This window comes from Macaca thibetana, chromosome 12 (genome assembly GCF_024542745.1).
Source record: "Macaca thibetana thibetana isolate TM-01 chromosome 12, ASM2454274v1, whole genome shotgun sequence".
Taxonomy (NCBI): Eukaryota; Metazoa; Chordata; class Mammalia; order Primates; family Cercopithecidae; genus Macaca; species Macaca thibetana.
The window spans coordinates 9010589-9032722 of NC_065589.1; the positions used below are offsets into that span (position 1 = coordinate 9010589).

At 41.8% G+C, this 22134-nt stretch overlaps 1 protein-coding gene and 1 pseudogene across 1 annotated transcript; both read right to left on the reverse strand.

Moving 5' to 3' along the window:
• Positions 1-1403: 1403 nt before the first annotated feature.
• On the reverse strand, positions 1404-2382 carry LOC126932166 (UDP-glucuronosyltransferase 1A9-like; annotated as a pseudogene).
• Positions 2383-2554: 172 nt separating this feature from the next.
• On the reverse strand, positions 2555-18809 carry LOC126932167 (UDP-glucuronosyltransferase 1A7-like). The gene is made up of 2 exons (XM_050750755.1): positions 16648-18809; positions 2555-2652 (listed from the first exon to the last, which is right to left on the reverse strand). The coding sequence occupies exons 1-2, from the start codon at positions 17497-17499 to the stop codon at positions 2641-2643; spliced, it is 864 nt and encodes a 287-aa protein (XP_050606712.1). The 5' UTR covers positions 17500-18809; the 3' UTR covers positions 2555-2640.
• Between the last annotated feature and the right edge of the window lie 3325 nt (positions 18810-22134).

Here is a 22134-nt window from a genome sequence, read left to right on the forward strand (position 1 = left end):
GGAGCCAAATGCTAAGGCCTCAAATGCATTTCAGAGATCTCCAAGACAGCCCCTCCCATCACAAGCCTTGAGGTCTATGAGGACTGAATGATTCTGTGGGCCAGGCCCAGGGCCCTGCTACCCTGTGCAACCTCAGGACATTGCTCCCCACATCCCAGTCACTCCAGCTGTAGCCTCAGCTCATAGGCCCCCAGATACAGCTTGGGCTTCTGCTTCAGATGGTGCAAGTCATAAGCCTTGATGGCTTCCACGTAGTGTTAAGCCTGTGGGTGAGCAGAATGCAAGAGTGAAGGAGGCTTGGCACCCTCCACCTAGATTTCAGAGGATGCAAGGGAAAGCCTGGGTGCTCAGGCAAAAGCCTGTACAGGAGTGGAGCCCTCACAACAAACCTCTACTAGGGCAGAGTGGAAATGTAGGGTTGGAGCCCCGATACAGAGTCCACAACAAGGTACTGCTTAGTGGAGCTATGAGAAAGAGGACCACCATCCTCCAGACTCCAGAATGGTATACCTTCTGGCAGCTTGCACCTTGCTCCTGGAAAAGCTGCAGGCACTCAACAACCTGTGAGAGCAGCTATGAGGCCTGAATCCTGCAAAGTCACAGGGTCATAGTCACCCAAGACTATGGGAGCCCTCCCCCTTGCACCAGTGTGCCCTGGATGTGAGACATGGAGTCAAAGGAGAATTATTTTGGAGTTTTAAGATTTAACGACTCCCCTGCTGGGTTTCAAACTTGCATGGGGCCTGTAGCCCCTTTCTTTTGGCTGATTTTTCCCTTTTGGAATGGGAGCACCCAATGCCTGTACCCCCATTGTAACTTGGAAGTAAATAACTGTTTCTTGTTACAGGCTGATAGGTGGAAGAGACTTGCCTTGTCTCTGATGAGACTTTGGACTTTGGAATTTTGAGCAAATGATGTAATGAGTTAGATTTTGGGGGACTTTTGGAAAGGCATTATTGTATTTTACAATACAAGAAGAACATAAGATTTGGGGGAATAGGCAGGGGAGAAATGATACAGTTTGGATATTCGTTCCGTCCAAATCTCATGTTGAAATGTAATCCCCAGTGTTGGAGGTGGGGCCTGGTGAGAGGTGTTTGGGTCATGAGGGCAGATCTCTCATGAGTTGATGCTGTCCTTGTAACAGTGAGTACTCACAAGATTTGGTTGTTTAAGTATGTGGCACATCTTCTCATTCTCTCTTGCTCTTGCTTTTGCTATGTGACATGTCTGCTTCTACTTTGCCTTCTACCACAAGTAAAAGCTCTCTGAGCCCTCCCACAGAAGGTTTACTTGACTCATGGTTCTGCAGGCTGTACAAGCACATGCTGGCACCATGCTTGTACAGCCTGCAGAATCATAAGCCAATTGAACCCCCTTTCTTTATAAATTATCCAGTCTCAGGTATTTTCTATAGCAATTCAAGAATGGCCTAACACAATACAAAATCTTTTTTTTTATTATCCAAAGCCAGATTATTCTTACTATGCTAAAGGAGAGATGACTAGATGACTTACCTTAGGCAATGGCTTTCCCTGATGGCAGTTGATACCACCAATGAAGATCATGTTGGGCATCACGAGTCCAAAGTCAGATAGTCCAAAACAAAGTCAGTTCGCAACAACCAAATTGATGTGTGGCTGTAAAGATTATATACCGTGACGGGCGTTTGGAGAATTTCAGAGGCTATTTCTAGGGCACTTTTGAAAAAATGGTGGCAAAATAAATGTTCCTTAAAGTGCATGATGTGGTTCCGTACTCTCTCCTTGAAAGTCATGGCATCTGAGAACCCTAAGAGACCTCTGGGGACATAGGAAAGAGGAGCAGGGCACTGTGCACCTTCTTCAAGATACTGGCAAAATATTTCCCTGGTGAAGACCACAGAGGGGAGGGAGAAATATTTGGCAAGAATTAAGCCATAGGCATTAAAAGGATCCAGAAATATCACATCAAAAGAACTCTCCTTTAAGTATTCTACTAATTTTTTGTCCTTAAACTTCTACAATTTGAATAAAATAAGTCCAAGATACCACTGGATGAACGCGTCACTAGAGGATATAGACTTTGTGCTTGTGCTTTCCAGTGAGAATCAGTGAAAACCACGAACTTCTGGTCCAGATCCTCCAGAGTGTATGAGGTTGAGTAAGTCTTCACGTGCAATTCAGTGATCTTCTCAGTTGCCAACTCACCTCTGTCCTGACTACGACCACCTCATGTCCCCTGAGGATGAGTTTCTCTACCACCGACCTCATGGTGGTGAACCAGTGGCTCCCATCCATGGGCACTACCAGCAGCTTCCCTACCTCGGCAAAGCCACGGGTCAGCAGCAGACACACACATAGGGGAAGGGGGCCATTCCATCCAGCAGGAACCATCAGAGAACTTCAGCCGAGAGTGAGCCAGCAGCTGGAATTCTAAGCTCCTATAATACTGTAGGCAGGAGAAGTACAGGCAAAACCTGCCCCCAAGGGAAGGTGTGTATTTTCCTGTTGACCCAAAAAAAAAAAAAAAAAAAAAAAATCACACTTACTGCCAATGATTTACTCATAAGGATGAGAACACATGAGTAGCATTTGCTGAGATACCAACTTGTACGTTTTCCAGGAAAGAGTAGTTGATGGTCTTTGTCTTGAGGGCAGATCATGCCCTGTGCTGCAATGTGAGTTTAGAAACAAAATTATTAAGCAGTGCTTTTAGACTTTGATGACTCAGAAAGGTAAAAAGGAAAGTAAATTTGAATAAAGCTAATGTTTTTGGAATTTGCCCCTGATATGGTTTGGCTGTGTCTCCACCCAAATCTCATCTTGAATTCCCGCATGTTGTGAAAGGGACCTGGTGGAGGTAATTGAATCATGGGGTCAGGTCTTTCCCATGCTGTTCTCCTGATAGCAAATAAATCTCATGAGGTCTGATGGTATTATAAGGGGAGTTTCCCTACACAGCTCTCTTTGGGTGCTACCATCCATGTAAGATGTGACTTGCTCCTTCTTCCCTTCTTCCATGATTGTGAGGCCTCCCCAGCCATGTGGAACTGTAAATCCAATAATCCTCTTTCTTTTGTAAATTGCCCAGATGCAAAGCAAAATGTGGATTTTAGCTTGAGACAACCAAATGCCCTCTGCCTAGAAAGGAATTGTCATTTCATGGCCCAAGGAAAGACAGCAAGGTCCTTAGCATTGGCCTCCTACCTGACAAGAAATTGTGACTCATCTGCATCTCTGCAATGCGTAGACATGGCTGCTTTTAATCCTCCATTCCTGGCTTCTGAAATGCTAAAATGAGATTGACAACCCTACCTCCATGGACCCTTCCAGGGATTTTTATGGAATGTGATTGTCACCTATTGTAAATGGCTTTCCTCAGATAATGTTGCCTGCAGTGGGGAGTCACCGGCCCTATGCTTGCCCGAGTACTCTGCTGAGTTGCCTCTCTCCACCTGTTCTGCTTTCATGTTCTGAACAGAGCTGTAGGCTGCTGTGGGCTTATTCCACTGGCCTGGTGCCTCCCTCAGGAATATATGTATTGGTCTGCCCCAGTCTCCTAAGTAGTACCTGATGTTGAGGTTATGTCTTGTGTTTTCATCCTCCTTCCACAGCACCCATACTATGCCTCGCACAGAGGAAGTCCACGGGAATACTTGTTGCATTGGGCCGAATAACATCTTGCAGGTTTTCTCAACACCTTCACAGGTGAGCTCAGCGGTGCTTGTCAGGTTACCCTGTGAGGAACATTTAGTGAGGGATTCTGCAGCAAACCTCAGGGCATAGTTCTTGTCAGAGAACAAAATGTCTCCTTCCAGGACACCCTAATTGGTACTAGACATTTGCTCAGTCACCTTTTAACTTGGCAACTGAGGCACTTGCAGATGACTGCCCTTGAAAAATAAAAATGACAGTGAGTAATTTATCTTCCCTGAAGGCTTACTTCAGAGCAGAAAGCAATGAAACAGAAAATAGAAAATCAATAGACAAAATTAAAGAAACCAAAGCTGGCTTTCTGAGAAGATCAATTGTCTTGATAAAGCTCTATCTAGCACACTGATCAGAGAAAAAGACAGAAGAAATAAATTACCAATATCAGTAATGAGAGCGGTAGTATCACCACATATTCTACAAATATTAAAATGATAACAGAATATCATGAACAAATTTATGCCAATAAAGTCTACAACTTAGATGAAATAAACATATTTCTTTAAAGGCACAAGCTCCCAATCTTCTCACTAGAAGAAATAAATAACCCAAATAGAAGTAACCAATATCTTTTAAATTGAATTTGAATTTGAAATTTAAACTTTCCCACCAAAAAAGTGAAGTTCAGATGACTTTCCTAATGTATTCTACCAAACAATAAAGGAAGAAATAATACCAAATATTCACAGTCTAGTCCAGAAACCAAAAGCCTATGGAATTTCCTAATTCATTTTAAAAGACTAGGATTACCAAAATATCAAAACTAGATAAAGACATGATAAGATAGAAAAACTACAGAACCTCATGAACTTAGAAAAAAAAAAATTTAAACAATATTTTAGCAAATCAAATTCAATAATATTTTAAGTATGTAATAAGATAAATAAAAAGATCATAGACTACAAGTATATAGGGTTTATCCCTAGGATGTAAGGCTGGTTTTCACTTTAGAAAATTAATCAAGGTTGTACCACCATGTTCATAGCTGCATAATTCACAACAGCCAAGAGGCGAACTCAACCCAACTGCCCATCTGCAGATGAATGCATAAACAAAATGTAGTAACAAAGGAGTAAAATTCAGCCTTAAAGAGGGAGGAAATTCTGACACGTGCTACACCATGAATAAACCTTGAGAACTTTGTGCTAAGTAAAGTAAGCCAGTCACAAAATGACAACTGCCATATCATTCTACTTCTATGAGGTATCCAAAATAGACAAATTGAGAGACTCAAAAAGAGGAATGGTGGTTGCCAATGAAACCACAGTTGCAAAATTATGACTGAGACAGTGAAAGAGATCTAACTTAAGTGACTCCATCTCACTTCTAACCTCCAAGTTGTGCTTGTTATTCCTAGGCATAGGCTGAACTACCTTTGGGAGAAACTTAGTTTATAGTTTCCTAAAGCAAAGACAGTAACAGCCCTTTCCCAAAGCAGACCTCCTTCTTGCCTGGGGACTAGATTGAATTTGTAGGACTAACATCAACCACAAGATTAGAAATTATGGTTTAGGGCTGGGCACGGTGGCTCACACCTGTAATCCCAGCACTTTGGGAGGCCGAGGCGGGCGGATCATGAGGTCAGGAGATCGAGGCCATCCTGGCTAGTAGACATGGTGAAACCCCATCTTTACTAAAAATACAAAAAATTAGCTGGGCGTGGTGGTGGGCGCCTGTAGCCCCAGCTACTCAGGAGGCTGAGGCAGGAGAATGGTATGAACCCGGGAGGAGGAGCTTGCAGTGAGCTGAGATCATGCCACTGCACTCCAGTCTGGGCGACAGAGCAAGACTCCGTCTCAAAAAAAAAAGATATTATGGTTTAGGATTCATGTAGATGGAGGTTACAAGATTCTGACCCTCCCTAAACTGCTCCTAAGATCAATGCTTGAGATATTTTGCAGACCTAGCACTTGATGGATCAGCTGGCAGCACCCATATAGATAAACTGGCTCATCTGATCTTGTGGCCACCATCCAGGAACTGACTCAGTGCAAGAAGATGTCTTCGACTCCCTATGATTTCATTTCTGACTGATCAGCACTCCTGGCTTCTCCCAACCCACCAAGTAGTCCTTAAAAACTCTGCTCCCTGAATTGCTCAGGGAGACCGATTTGAGTAATAATAAAACTCCAGTCTACCGCACAGCCAGTTCTGTGTGAATTGCTCTTTCTCTATTGCAATTCCCCTGTCTTGATAAATCAGCTCTGTCTAGGCAGCAGGCAAGGAGAACCCTTGGGCGGTTACACCAAGGGCTTGGAGGAGAGAGGAATGGGCAATTATTGTTTAACGGGTCCCAATCTTCAGTTTGGGAAGATGAAGAGAGTTCTGCAGATGAATGGTGGTGTTGGTTGCACAGCAATGTGAATATACTCAATATTGAACTGTGCACCTAAAGTGGTGAACACGATAAGTGTTATGCTATGTGTATTTCACCACAATTAATGATAAATAATCTTTAAAAATAAATCAAAGCAGCATACCATATAAATAAACTAAAAATGTATAACCATATAATGATCTCAATAGGTGCAGAAAAAGTGTTTGACAAAGTCCAAAATCCATATCTGGCAAAAAAATTTGTCAGCAAAAGAAGGAAAAAGAGGGAAAGTTTCCGAAGTATTGAGGGGCATCTTGTAAAAATCCACAGCTAACATCATCCTTAATGGTGAAAGACTGAATGCTCCACTCCTCAGATCAGACACATGCCAAGGATGGGGGCTAACTAATACTTCTACTCAACATTGTTTTATTCAATGCAGTCAAACAAAAAAAGAAATTTAAAATATCCAGATTTGAAAGAAAAAGTAAAAAGAGCTCATTCACAAACAATGTGATCATCTACGGGGAAATTCCAACAAACTCTGCAACAACCTCCAAGAACAAATGAGTAAGTTTAGTGTGGTTGCAGGATACAACAAGTAAAAGTTAATTTCATCTCTATAAATGGTTATTCATGAACATCAAGAGTTTCAACAGTGTTGGTCCATTTATAGGCAGATTTGTTGCAATAAATATATTAGAAAATGTTATGGAGATTTGCAACAAATTGAAAAACTTGCAGATAAACCACACAGCCTACAATAGTGAAAAAATTAAGAAACAGTTGAGTATGTCAGGAATGCATAAAATATATATAGCAATTAGTTTATTTTATCATTTACTACCATAATATGGACACAAATATATTTTAAATAGTTAAAATTTATCAAAACTTATACACACAAACACAGACTATACATGACACCATTTGCAGTCAAGAGAAAAGTAACAACGGTAAGGTTGCAGCATTAAGTCATAACTGCATAGAGTTAACTGTGCCTACTGTACTACTGTGATAATTTCATAGCCACCTCCTGTTGCTATTGCAGGGAGCTCAAATGTTGCAAGTATCCACTCAGTACACCAGGTGAGGCTGATCATCTCCGTGTGTGCAGTTCATCCCTCCAGTAAATTGGGTATCACAGTAAACACTGATCTCACAGTTCTCGTGCATTGTTTGTCATGTTTGCTGCATATCAGAAACTCTAAATAATACCATGGGGCCCATACAAAGTGTCACTAGTGATGCCTCAAGTGCTCCCATGAAGCAGAGAAATTCATGATATTATAATGAAAGTTGAATTGCTTGATATATACCATAGGTTGAGGACTGCAGCTGTGGTTGGCCATCATTTGAAAAAAAAAAAAAAAAAGAAACCAGATAAGGACCATCGTTAAAAAAAGAAAAGAAAATTCACTAAGCCATCATTGCAGTGATGCCAGCAGGCTTCAAACCTCACACTTTTTCCAAAATACCTTTATATCTCATATTAAAAATGCAGCTTTTCAATATCAGTGGACTCCACTGCCAAGGTAGAAACAAGGATATTCAAAGAGTTAATGGATATAAAGATCTAGGATTCCATCCATGGGTTAAAGATTAATAGTGAAAAAGGTCTTTCTGAGAAACTGGCAGATTTTTTTAACCAAGTGAAAACTATCATATATCCTACGCGTTTAAGGAGTCTCCTGGTGGTAACAGTAATGACAGCACCATGGTGTGCACAGTCCACGCGGAGGAGTAAGTTCTTTACAGCCCCATGGGAAGTCCTCTGTGCCCTATCAACAAATCCAAGAGCAAAAGTAGAAAATTAAGGTAGGAAAAGAGACCAGACTGTTGGCCAAAGCTCACATATTTCAGAAGAAAAAGTCTGAAACTAGAGTCATTATATCCATAGATAAGTTGTCAAAGAGTAATTCTGTATCATGCTTATCTAAACACAATTTTATTATAAAAAATGTAGCTTTTATGTGGGCACAGGATTGTTACAAGAAAGGCAAACCTATATTCTCTACTACTACCTGAGAAAAACAGAGTCATTATATGATAACACAAAGCTAAATAAAGATGAAGGATATAAAGCTGGAGAATTTAATGGCAGCAAAGAATAGTTTGCTAGTTTTAGAAAGAGGTTTGGCTTTAAAAATGTGAAGATAACAGAAGCAACTTCTGCCAAGCAATAGGCGGCAGATGAGTTCCCAGAATTCATGAAGAAAAGCTTCGAGGGGAAAGAATATCTGCCCAAACTGGTTTTTAATTCATGCAAAAGTGCCCTATCTAGAAAAAGAAGGCCACAAAGGACATTTATTAGTAAGGAAGAAAGTGGGCACCAGGGTTTAAGCCAGGAAGGGATAGGCTAACTCTATTGTCTTATGCAGATGTTGGTTCCATGCTTCTTGTACTGCCTGCAGAACTGAGGGCTAAACATCTCTTCTTTATACATTACCCAGCCTCAGGTATTTATTCATAGTAACACAAACAGACTAAAACACCAGGTGCTTGTGAGCAGGAAGAGCTAGTCCTTTCATATCCTGGAGGTGGGGTGGCACATTGGGTCAGCTACTTGAGAATATTGTTTGGCAGTTTCTTAAAAAGGTAAACATATACCTATCAGAGAGTACAGCTATTCTATTGCTAGGTATTTATCCATGAGGAAAAAAAAAGAGCATACTACCTATATTGTATGTATTTCTTAATTTTCTGCATATTATGATGTTTCCACATCTTAAAATCCCTTTCTGGCTGAGAATGGAGTCCCTCCCCAAGCCAGCCAATTATTAGAGAGAGCAAAGGGCCCAGCCTTATAGCTCAGAGCCCACTGAAATTATCCAAACCAGCCAGTCCTAAACTGTTCCTCCTGCCCTGCCTGTCTTTCCTATAAAAACTGTAATAGGCCATGATCTAGGCTCTCCTCTTGCTGCTGTCCCTCCTGCCTCTTGCATTTCAAGTCAAAAAGTGTACAAGGTGCCACTGTGCCACAGCCCTTACTTCCAACCTATAGCAGTCAGGGTTCAGTGAGAGAAGCAGAGCTGCTGTGCATACCCATGGTGAGGGATTGGCCAGGCGCGTGATGGTAGCTGACTGGACGATCTCTGCAAACGGACTTGGTGTCTGATGCTAGAGCTTAAGGACCCCAGGGTGGGTCTTCAGGCAGGGCAGATGGATGTAAAGTGGGGACAGCGAGGAGAAGCGAGGTCCCACAGAAGGGACTGGAACTCGGGTCGTTCTCACTGCCTCCAACCTTGATGAAGAAGCTGACCTTTCTTGATGACCCCTGTATTAGTTCATCTTCACACTACTAATAAAGACATACTAGAGGCTGGGTAAATTATTTTTTTTAAAGAGATTTAATGGACTCACAGCTCCACGTGGCTGGGGAGACCTCACAATCCTGGCAGAAGGCAAAAGGCGTATCTTACGTGGTGGCAGGTGAGAGAGAATGAGAGCCAAGTGAAAGGGGAAACCCCTTATAAAATCATCAGATCCTGCGAGACTTATTCACTACCAGGAGAACAGTATGGGGAAAACCATCCCCATGATTCAGTTACCTCCCACTGGTCCCTCCCACAACACATGGGAATTGGGGAGCTCAAATTAAAGATGAGATTTGGGTGAGGACACAGCCAAATCACATCATTCCACCTCTGGCCCTCCCAAATCTCATGTCCTCGTATTTCAAAACAAATCATGCCTTCCCAACAGTCCCCTAAAGTCTTAACTCATTTCAGCATTAACTCAAAAGGCCACAGTTCAAAGTCTCATTCGAGACAAGGCAAGTCCCTTTTGCCTATGAGCCTGTAAAGTCAAAAGCAAGTCAGTTATTTCCTGGATACAAGATTGGCACAGGCATTGGGTAAATGCTCCCATTCTAAATGGGAGAAATTGGCCAAAACAAAGTGGCCACAGGCCCCATGCAAGACAGAAATCCAATAGGGCAGTCATTAAACCTTAAAGCTCCAAAATGATCTCCTTTGACTCCATGTCTCACATCCAGGTCATGTTGATGCAAGAGGTGGGTTCCCATGGTCTTGGGCAGCTCTGCCCCTGTGGCTTTGCAGGGTACAGCCTCCCTCCCGGCTGCTTTCACAGGCTGGTGTTAAGTGTCTATGGCTTTTTCAGGTGCAAGTAGTCATTGGATCTCCAATTTTGGGGTCTGCAAGATGGCGGCCCTCTTCTCACAGCTCCACTAAGCACTGCCCCAATGGGGACTCTGTGTGGGGGCTTCAACCCCACATTTCCCTTCTGCACTGCCCTAGCAGAGGTTCTCCATGAGGGAGCTGCCCCTGCAGCAAACTTCTGCCTGGACATTCAGGTGTTTCCATACATCCTCTCAAACCTAGGCAGAGTTTCCCAAACCTCTGTGCACCCGCAGGCTCAACACCACACGGAAGCTGCCAGGGACTTGCACCCTCTGAAGCCAGGGACTGAGATGTACCAGTGGCTGGGACGCAGGGCACCAAGCCTCTAGGCTGCACACACCAGGGGTGTCCTGGGCCCAGCCCAGGGACAATGGGACAAATGCCCTGGAGACATTTTCCCCATTGTTTTAGGGATTAACATTTGGCTCCTCATTATGCAAATTTCTGCAGCGTGCTTGACTGCAAACTTTCTGAACCTTTACGTCTGTTTCCCTTTTAAAACTGAATGCGTTTAACAGCACCCAAGTCACCTCTTGAATACTTTGCTGCTTAGAAATTTCTTCTGCTGGCCAGGCGCAGTGACTCATGCCTGTAATCCCAGCACTTTGGGAGGCCAAGGCAGGCAGATCATGAGATCAGGAGTTTGAGACCAGCTTGACCAACATGGTGAAACCCCGTCTCTACTAAAAATACAAAAGTTAGTTGGGCACAGTGGCACATGCCTGTAATCCTAGCTATTCAGGAGGCTGAGGCAGGAGAATCGCTTGAACCTGGGAGGCAGAGGTTGCAGTGAGCCAAGATTGCACCACTGTACTCCAACCTGGGCGACAGAGCGACATTCCATCTTAAAAAAAAAAAAAAAAGAACAGGCACGGTGGCTCAAGCCTGTAATCCCAGCACTTTGGGAGGCCGAGGCGGGCGGATCACAAGGTCAGGAGATCAAGACCACCCTGGCTAACACAGTGAAACCCCGTCTCTACTAAAAATACAAAAAAAAAAAAAAAAAAAAAATTAGCTGGGTGTGGTGTCAGGCACCTGTAGTCCCAGCTACTCAGGAGGCTGAGGCAGGAGAATGGCGTGAACCCGGGAGGCGGAGCTTGCAGTGAGCTGAGATCATGCCACTGCACTCCAGCCTGGGGGACAGAGCAAGACTCCGTCTTAAAAAAAAAAAAAAAATGGAAATTTCTTCTACCAGATACCTTAAGTCATCTCCCTCAAGTTCAAAGTTCCACTGATCTCTGGGGTAGGGGCAAAATGCTGCCAATCTTTTTGCTAAAACATAACAAGAGTCACCTTTGCTCCAGGTCACAATAAGTTCCTCATCCCATTGTCCATATCATTATCAGCATTTTGGTCAAAGTCATTCAACAAGTATCTAGAAAGTTCCCAACTTTCCCACATTTTCCTGTTTTCTTCTGAGCCCTCCAAACTCTTCCAACCTCTGCCTGTTATCCAGTACCAAAGTTGCTTCCACATTTTCAGGTATCTTTACAGCAGCACCCTACTCTACTGGTATCAATTTACTGTATTAGTCTGTTTTCACACTGCTGATAAAGAGTTACGACCTGGATAAATTATTTTTTTTTAAAGAGGTTTAATGGACTCACAGTTCCACATGGCTGGGGAGGCCTAAAAATCAAGGCGGAAGGCGAAAGGCATGTCTACGTGGCAGCAGGCAGGAGAGAGAATGAGAGCCAAGCAAAAGGGGAAACCCCTCATAAAATCATCAGATCTCATGAGATGAATTCATTACCATGAGAACAGTATGGGGAAAACTGCCCCCATGATTCAGTTATCTCCCACTGGGTCCCTCCTACAACACATGGGAATTATGGGAGCTAGAAGTCGAGATAAGATTTGGGTGGGAAACAGCCAAACCATATCATCCTATACCTCTGGAACAGGGATCACGCTGAGGAAGCGACAGAGGGAAAGAAATTGGTGGGGAAGGAAATAGAGAAAAGGAAGAAGGAGGGAAAAGGAACAGGGGAGCTGCACAGAGGAGGGATGAAGAGTGGCATAAAATAAAGCCTGTGAGCCAGGGAAGGCAAGATGATGGGGACTGTGATAGCTGGTGGGGGCCCGCAGGGAAAGCCATTGCCTATCGTAAGTTATCTCTCCTTTAGCACATTAAGAATAATCTGGCTTTGGAAATTAGAAAAAGATTGCTTACTGAACTGTAATTTGACATTTTGTTTGTTGCATTTCCAATTGAGACTCCATCTCAAAAAACAAACAAACAAAAAAATTTCTCAAGACTTGGGCACTTTGAGTAACTGTATATGTGGTGGTGACCCATAGAGATTTTTGACCGACCTCATGAAAAGTCTCTATTCATTTTTCAAGGTATGTCAGATGATCAAAGCTGTAAAGCTGAGGGCACAAAATTACCAATCACAATGATATACGCTTATCATTTTCTTGACCTATTACTCTATGAATCATCTGATCACAACTGATATACCTATGCTATGTGACAGTCATTAGTACACCTGAGGGTTTACGCTTGCAAAAATATGTATTATTATTATTACATATTTTAGGGTGTAAAGTGGCCTATGAAGTGTTCTTTCCTGTTTTCATATGTTTTTCAAATAAATTCCCATTTAAAATGTAAACAGATATCTTTTAAATAATTTTTAAAGTTATTTTTTCTGGAATTATATTCGTGGGACCTTGATCTTTCAGGATCTTAACATTCCAGATTTTGGGATTTCAGGTCGTTGAGGATTGTGATCGCCTCCCAGGAGCCTCCACATCAAGCATGTACATGTTTGTTTGTACATCTTAGTGAGGGAAGTCATGTGGGTTGTCTTTTCACTCTCGTGATAGTGTCCCTTGATGCACAAAAGTTTTTATTTTGATGTCAAATATGTCTGTGTTGTTTTTGTTGGTGTTTCTGATACTTTTGGTGCCACATCTCAGAAACCCAGGTCATAAATACTTGCCCAAATGTTATCTTCTAAACTATTACACTTCTAGCTTTTATATTTAGTTATTTGATCCATTTCAAGTTAGTTTTTGCATATAAGGATGCAACTTCATTATCTTGCATGTGGATATGCAGCTGTCGCAGCGACCTCTGTTGAAGAGATTGTTCTTTCCCATTTCAACAGTCTTGGCACCACAGTAAAAACTAATTGGCCAAGGATGTATGGGTTTGTTTCTGGATTCTCAACTCCATTCTACTGATCTGCATGTAAAAGACATTTTTGAGACAATTAGGGGAAATTGCATTATGGATTATGAGTGAGACAATATTAAAGAGTTATTGATTCTGTGAGGAATGATGATATTGTGGCTATGTAACAAACTTTCTGTACTTTTCATATTTAGTGAAGTATTTGGGGATAGAATGATATGCACAGCGTTCCATTAAAACATTATAGCCAGAAGGTTTTTTTTAAAAAAGAAACAAAAGAGCAGATACATGAATCAGTATAATAAAATATTGAAAGTTACATAACACAAAGATGGATATATAGGTGTTCATTACACTATAGTCTCTCCTTGCCATATGTTTGAAAATTTTGATTAAAAAAAAAAAAGAAGTTGAATTGAATAATCTTGGTGGGAGGCCTTGGTCTTGCCCACTAACAGCTTACTCTGAATTTGAATCTCAGAATGGAACTAGATCTTAGAGCAATGGGGGAAGCCCAGATCTTTGCTTGCTATGAAGTCACTTCCTACCCCCAGTTCTTCAGAGCTACACTCACCCTGCATGGTACAGAGTAATCCTGAATTCCTTCCTACTGGACCTCATCATCAATTCTGCTGGAACTCACCAAAAACTAAAAAACCCTGGGAGTGATTCCTTTTTTTTTTAATTAAAACTATCTTGATACTCTCTTGAATGATGATCTACCATCTTCATTAAAGTATTTAATTACAGCATTGGATGTAATTCCCCTGGATAGACTCAATGAGTTTTCACTACTGGAGGCCTTCAGGAAAAACCCCTATGTAGGATCTGAGACACTGCATGCAGACACATGTGCATGCACACACACAAACACACATGCACATACATGGGCACAGATGCACACTCCACCATCAAGTGATGCTTCCTTCTCATCAGACACTTCAGACTACCACTCCTGTTGTCCAGCAAGATACAACAAACTGTATGCTTTTCCAAGACACAGCCTGCCCTTCTAAAATAAGGAAAGAGAAATCCAGTGTCCACAGGTCTTTCAATGACAATTCACTTTTGTAGGTATGTTGTATCCAAGGCTCTTTGTCAAAGGGCACTCTTGGATATCTGAATTCCTCTTTGGAATTTTCCTTCCTTTATTCTTAAATTTGTAAAGATATATATAAATATGTAATTTTCCATATCCCTAAAACCTCTTATACATACTTACCCTTAAATACATACATAAAACAATATATTTTAGACACATAAAACCATAAATATATAAAATGATAAATGGTTAATATGTTTCCTATTTTATAAATATATCTTTATATGATAGGTGATATAAAATTACATATATCTTTCTGTATCTTTACAGCCCTCTGGATGACCCTATGAGTCACAAGGAACTCAGTGTGGGTTCCGGAAGTGGCAGACGGTAGAGGGTGAGGCTGCAGGCAACACCTGGGTGGTCCTTGGTGCTGTAACTGAAGGAGGGTGAAGGGGAGAGGAGCACTTTGAAAAGCCTAGCCTCTTAGAGTCCTACAACTTGCATCTCCTCACCTGTTCTTGCCAAGAGCTGAAAGCCATGCCTCACTTGAAAGGCCTAAAACTGTAGTCTTCCTGTTTTTTTACATTATTTCACTTTCCCATGAGTTGGCTGCAAAGTCAATCCTTTACCAAATATCTGCCAATCTGTGAGAGACACAATTGTGTTACAAAGTATACTGAACCCTGTAAGAAGCCAGAACAATAAACAAAAATGCATGGTCCATCCCTATAAAAGTAATAGATGAGGGATCATCACACAATTAATGAAAATGCATATTATGAAAACTTATGCATGGATTTCAAATTTCTTTGCACCAAAACAAACTTACACTAAGTTGTTAAAACCTGTCTGAGTAGGATCTAGTTTGAGGCACTAAGAAGGATAAGACATCAGTTGGAAAGAAGTCCCCATCAGAACAACATCAATTCTGCTACAGTTGAAGCAATAGCCTAAAATTTATGCTGAGGCATGAGGGAAAAATGGTGAAATCACGGATGCTTTACAGAAAGTTAATGGGGAAAATGCTCCAAAAAATTAGCAGTTTACAAGTGAGTAATTCCTTTTGAGAAGGGACAAGATGATGGTGAAGATGAAGCCCACACCAGCAGACCATCCACACATTAATTTGCAAGGAAATAATTAATCTTGCTCATGCTCTAACTGAAAAGGACTGACAATTAACAGCAGAAACAATAGCCAACACAATAGAAATTTCAATCAGGACAGTTTACACAATTCTGACAAAAATTTCAGTTGAACAAATTTTCCACTTGATGGGTGCCAAAACCGTTGCAGCCAGATCAGCTACAGACAAGAACAGACCCTTCACAGGAAATTATAAACAAGTGGGATCAAGACCTTGAAGCATCTCTTCAAAGAATTATAAGCGGAGATGAAACACAGCTTTACCAGTAAGACCCTGAAGACAGCACAATCAAAGAAATGGCCACCAGGAGATGAAAGTGATCCAGTCAAATAAAAAGCAGACAGGACGAGACCAAACGTTATGGTAACACTGTTTTGGGTGGCTAAACGCATTCTGCTTTATACTTTCTTCAGGGTCAAAGAAAGATATCATCAGCTTATTATTGTTGTTTTAAAGAAGTTAGCCAAATCTTTAGCAGAAAAACACCTGGGAAAGCTTGCAACTATGTTGCATCCAAAGTAAAGACTTTTATGCAATTATTAAAAGAACATGTCAAATCTGTAAAGTTGCGATTTACTGGCAAGTAAAAATTCATGGTAAAGAACAACATGTCCAGCCTGATAGTAGATTTGATTTTAATAAAATAAGTGTAAACATTTACATACATGTTTATATATAAAGTAATTTCAATAAATGGAAAGACATGCATACACAATCGCAAAGAGCATTTTACTGCAGCAGGGACTACAGGATTAGCTAAAATGAAAGTTTCATTTCTTATTGGGTTTTTAAGTATTTTTCCAAAAATACTAAAAAAGTCATAATTGCTTGGAAGGCTTACATAGGGGGATCACTTGAGCCCAGGAGTTTGAGTTTAGCCAGGGCACCATAGCAAAACCATGTTTCTAAAAATAAAATTAAAATTTTAAAAATGTAGTGGAAATTATGAACAATTAACCAGTTGTACACAGATACATATTAACAAAGCCATTACATAAAAGTTGCTAACCAACAAGCATGTGGATGGCACAAAATAACTTTTTACACAGAAAAGAAATTTTAGATGCAACAAACACAGATGTCAAATCCCAGTTCAGTAAGGAATCTTTTTAAATATTCGAAGCCAGAATACTTTTAATGTGCTAAAGGAGCAATGACTTACCTTAGGCACTGGCTTTCCTTGATGGCAGTTGATACCACCAATGAAGACCATGTTGGGCATCACGGGTTTGGGAGGGTCCGAAACAAAGTCCGTTCGCAACAACCAAATTGATGTGTGGCTGTAGAGATCATATGCTGTGACAGGTGTTTGGAGAATTTCAGAGGCTATTTTTAAGGCATTTTTGAAAAAATGCGGGCAAAATAAATATTCCCCTAAGTAGAAGATGTGGTTCCATACTCTCTCCTTAAAAGTCATGGCATATGAAAACCCTGAGACATATCTAGGGCTGTAGGAAAGAGAAGCAGGGCACTGTGTACCTTCTTCAACATAATGACAAAATATTCCTCTGGTGAAGACCACAGAGGGGAGGGAGAAATATTTGGCAACAATTAAGCCACACAGATCGAAAGGATCCAGAAACACTGCATCAAAAGAACTCTCCTTTAAGTATTCTACTAATTTTTGGTCATTAAACAAACTCCTGCAATGTGAAAAACTAAATTCCAAACATTTAGATGAACTCATTAATAGAGAAAATAAGCTTCGTACTTCTGCTTCCCATTGAGCATTGGCAAAAGCCATGAACTCCCGGTCCAGATCCTCCAGAGTGTATGAGGTTGAATAAGTCTTCACTGTGCAATTCAGTGATCTTTCCAGTTGCCAACTCACCTCTGGCATGACTACGACCACCTCATGCCCCCTGAGAATGAGTTTCTCCACCACTGACAGCATGGTGAACCAGTGGCTCCCATCCATGGGCACTACCCGCAGCTTGCCTGCCTTGGCAAAGCCACAGGTCAGCAGTAGACACACAGATAGGGGAAGGAGGCTATTCCACCCTGCAAAAGCCATCAGAGAACTTCAGCTCAGAGTGAGCAGCTGGGATTCTAAGCTGCTATGATACAGTAGGTGGGAGAAGTAAAGGCACAAAACCTGACCCCAGTAGAGGGCATGTAGTTATTTGTTCATTAAAAAAAAAAAAAAAAAAAAAAAAAAGTCACAATCACTGCCAATGAATTACTCATAATAACACATGAGTAGCATTTGCTGAGATACCTACGTGTACGTTTTCCAGACAAGCGTACCTTATGTTCTTTGCCTTGGGGATAGATCATGCCCTGTGTTGCAATGGGTGTTTAGACACAGAATTATTCAGCAATGCTTTTGGACCTTAACAATTCAGAAAGATAAAAAGGAAAGTAAATTTGAATAAAGCTCATATTTTTGAAATGTGTTTCAAAGCAAAATTTGGATGTTATCCTCAGACAACAAAAAGCTCTATGCCCAGAAAGGAACTGGTATCTCATGTGCCAAGGAAAGACAGTAAGGCCCTCAGCACTAACTTCCTAACTGGCAGGAAATGGGGGCTCACCTGCGCCTCTGCAATGCACAGGCATTGTTGCTTCCATTTCCAAACCCTGAGAGGCCTTTGAAAAGCTGAAATAAGATTGACAACCCCACCTCCATGAACCCTTCCAGAGATTTGATGGAATGTGACCGTCACCTATTGTAAATGGCTTTCCTCAGATATGTTACCTGCAGTGGGGAGTCGTGGCCCTATCCTTTCCTAAGCACTCTGCTGAGCTGCCTCTCTCAGCCCGCTCTGCTTCCTCGTTCTGAACAGAGCTGTAGGCCTCTGCTGTGGGCTTATCCCATCGGTCTGGTGCCTTCTTTCAGGAATATGTATTGGTCACCCACAGTATCCTGAAAACCCCCTGAAGACAGAGGTTATGTCTTCTTCCTATTTTCATCCTCCTTCCACAGCACCCATGCTATACCTGGCACAGAGGAAGTTGACGGAATTCTTGTTGCATTGGGCTGAATTACATCATGCAGATTTCCATGAATTAGCCCAGCGTGTCAGGCAACACCCTGAGGAACATTTAGTGAGGGAATCAGCAGCCAACCTCAGGGCATAATCCTTGTAGGAGCACAAGATGGCTCCCTCCAGGATGCGTCAATGGGTACTAGACATTGCTTAGTCACCTGTCCCTTGGTGACTGGGGCACTGGCAGATGACTGTCCTTGAAAAACAAACATGACAGTGAGTGATCTACCTTCCCTGGAGGTTTACTTCAGTGTAGAAATTAATGAAATAGAAAATAGAAAAACAATGGAGAAAACCAATGACACCAAAGATGACTTTTTGGGCAGATCAATTAACCTGACAAATTTCTAGCCAGGCTGATTGGAAAAAAAAAGACAGAAGATATAAATTACCAATACCCGGAATGGGAGAGGTAGTATCACCATAGATTCTACAGGTATTAAAATGATAAGAGAATATGAACAAATTCATGCCAATAAAATCTACAATTTAGATGAAATGGACAAATTTCTTAGAAGACACAAGCTGTCAGACTTTACACAAAAATAAATAACACAAATGACATAATCTGTACCTTTTAAATTCAAATTGAATTTTGAATTCAAATGTTCCCACAAACAAAAAGGTACAGTTCAGATGACTTCACTGACAAATTCTGCCAAACACTGAAGGAAGAAATAATACCAATTTCTCACAATCTAGTCCAGAAAACAGAAGCATGTGAAATGTCCTAATTCATTCTGTGAGACCAACATTACCACAATACCAAAACCAGATAAAGATGTGACAAGACAGAAAAACTACAGACCCTCATGACCTTAGATACAAAAATTTAAAACAATATTTTAGCAAATCAAATTCAATAATGATATGGTTTGGCTGTGTCCCCACCCAAATCTCATCTTGAATTGGAACTCCCACAATTCCCACATGTCATGGGAGGAACCTGGAGGGAGGTAATTGAATCATGGGGGTGGATCTTTCCCATGCTGTTCTCATGATGGTGAGTAAGTCTCACGAGATCTAGTGGTTTTAAAAATAAAAGTTTTTCTGCACCAGCTCTCTTTCTTTGCCTGCTGCCATCCATGTAAGATGTGACTTGCTCCTCCTTGCCTTCTGCCATGATTATGAGGTCTCCCCAGCCATGTGGAACTCTAAGTCAATTAAACCTCTTTCTTTTGTAAATTCCCCAGTCTCAGGCATGTCTTTATCAGCAGCATGAAAACAGACTAATACAGTCAATTGGTACCAGTAGAGTGGGTTGCTACTGAAAAGATAACTGAAAATGTGGAAGTGACTTTGGAACTGGGTAACAGACAGAGATGGGAACAGTTTGGAGGGCTCAGAAGAAGACAGAAAAATGTGGGAAAGTTTGCAACTCCCTAGAGATTTGTTGAATAGCTTTGCCCAAAATGCTGATAGCAATATGGACAATAAAGTCCAGTCGGAGGTGGTTTCAGATGGAGATGAGGAACTTGTTGGGAACCAGAGGAAAGGTGACTCTTGTTATGTTTTAGCAAAGAGACTGGCAGCATTTTGCCCCTGACCTAGGGATTCGTGTAACTTGAACCTTAGAGAGATGATTTAGGGTATCTGGTGTGAGAAATTTCTAAGCAGCAAAGAACTGAAGAGGTGACATAGGTGCTGCTAAAGGCATTCAGTTTTAAAAGGGAAACAGAGCATAAAAGTTTGGAAAATTTGCAGTCTGACTATGTGATAGAAAAGAAAATCCTATTTTCTAAGGAGATATTCAAGCTGGCTGCAGAAATTTCCATAAGTAATGAGGAGCTGAATGTTAATCTCCAAAACCATGGGGAAAATGTCTCCAGGGCATGTCAGAGGTCTTCATGGCAGTTCCTCCCACCATAGGCCTGGAGGCTAGGAGGAAACAATGGTTTCATGTGCCAGGCTCAGGGCCCCCTGCTGTGTGCAGCCTAGGGACTCAGTGCCTTGCATCCCAACTGTTTCAGCTGTGTCTAAAAGGAGCCAAAGTACAGTTCATGCCATGGCTTCAGAAGGTGTGAGTGCCAAGCCTTGGCAACTTCCATGGGGGGTTGAGCCTGTGGGTGCACAGAAGTCAAGAATTGAGGTTTGGTAACCTCCGCCTAGATTTTAGAGGCTGTATGGATATGCCTGGATGTCCAGGATGAAGTTTCCTGCAGGGGCAGGACCCTCACAGAGAACCTCTGCTAGGACAGTACAGAAGGGAAATGTGGGTTTGAAGCCCCCACAAAGAGTAACGACTGGAGGACTGCCTATTGAAACTGTGAGAAAAGGGCTACCATCCCTCCACCCAGAATGTTAAGTCCACTAGTAGTTTGCACCATGCACCTGGAAAAGCCACAGACACTCAATGCCAGTCTGTAAAAGCAGCCTGGAGGGAGGCTGTACCCTACAAAGCCACAGGGGCAGAGCTGCCCAAGACCATGGGAACCCATTGCAACAGCATAACCTGGATGTGAGACATGGATTCAAAGGAGATCAGTTTGGAGTTTTAAGATTCGACTGCCCCACTGGATTTCGGACTTGCATGGTGTATGTAGTCCCATTATTTTGGCCAATTTCTCCAAGTTGAAATGGCTGTATTTACCCAATATTCGTACCCTCATTGTACCTAGGAAGTCATTAACTTGCTTTTGACTTTACAGGCCCATAGGTGGAAGAAACTTGCCTTGTCTCAGATGAGACTTTGAACTGTGGACTTTTGAAGTAATGCTGAGACTTTGCAGGACTGTTGTGACGGCATGCTTGGTTTTGAAATGTGAGGACATGAGATTTGGGAGGGGTCAGGGTGGAATCAGATGGTTTGGCTGCGTCCCTGCCCAAATCTCATCTTGAATTATAACTCCAACAATTCCCACAAGTTATGGGAGGATCCTGGTGGGAGGTAATTGAATCATGGGGGCAGGTCTTTCTCATGCTGTTGTCTTGACAGTAAGTCTCACAAGTTCTGATGGTTTTAAAACAGGAGTTTCCCTGAACATGCTCTCCTTCTTTTCCTGCTGTCATCCACATAACATGTTACTTGTTCCTCCTTGCCTTCTGCCAGGATCTCTTCACACTCACCAGTACCTGGTGTCTTTGTTTGTGTTGCTATAAAGGAATATCTGAGGCTAGGTAATCTACAAAGAAAGCATGTTCCTTGACTCATGGTCCTAGAGGTTGTACAAGACACATGGCACTAGCATCTGCATCTGGTGAGAGACTTGGGCTACTTCCACTCATGGCAGAAGGTGAAGGCAGAAGGTGCCGATCACACGGTGAGAGAGAAGCAAGAGAAAAAGGAGGGAGGTGCCAAGCTCTTTTAAACAATCAGCTCTTACCGAAAGTAATAGAGGGAGAACTCATGCATTATCAAGAGGAACGCACCAAGACATTAAAGCAGGATTCACCCCCATGACCCAAACACCTCCCACTAAGTCTGACCTCCAACACCGGGGATTAAATTTCATCATGAGATTTGGAAGGGACAAATACCTAAACTGTATCATTTGGTATTGTCAGTCTTTTTCCTCTCAGCCATTCTAATGGGTGTGTAAATTAAACTGTGGTTTTAATTTGATTTCTCTAATCACTAATGATGTTGAGTGTCTTTACATGTGCCTGTTTCCCATCTGTATACCTTATTTGGTAAATGTCTGTTCAAATCTTTGCACATA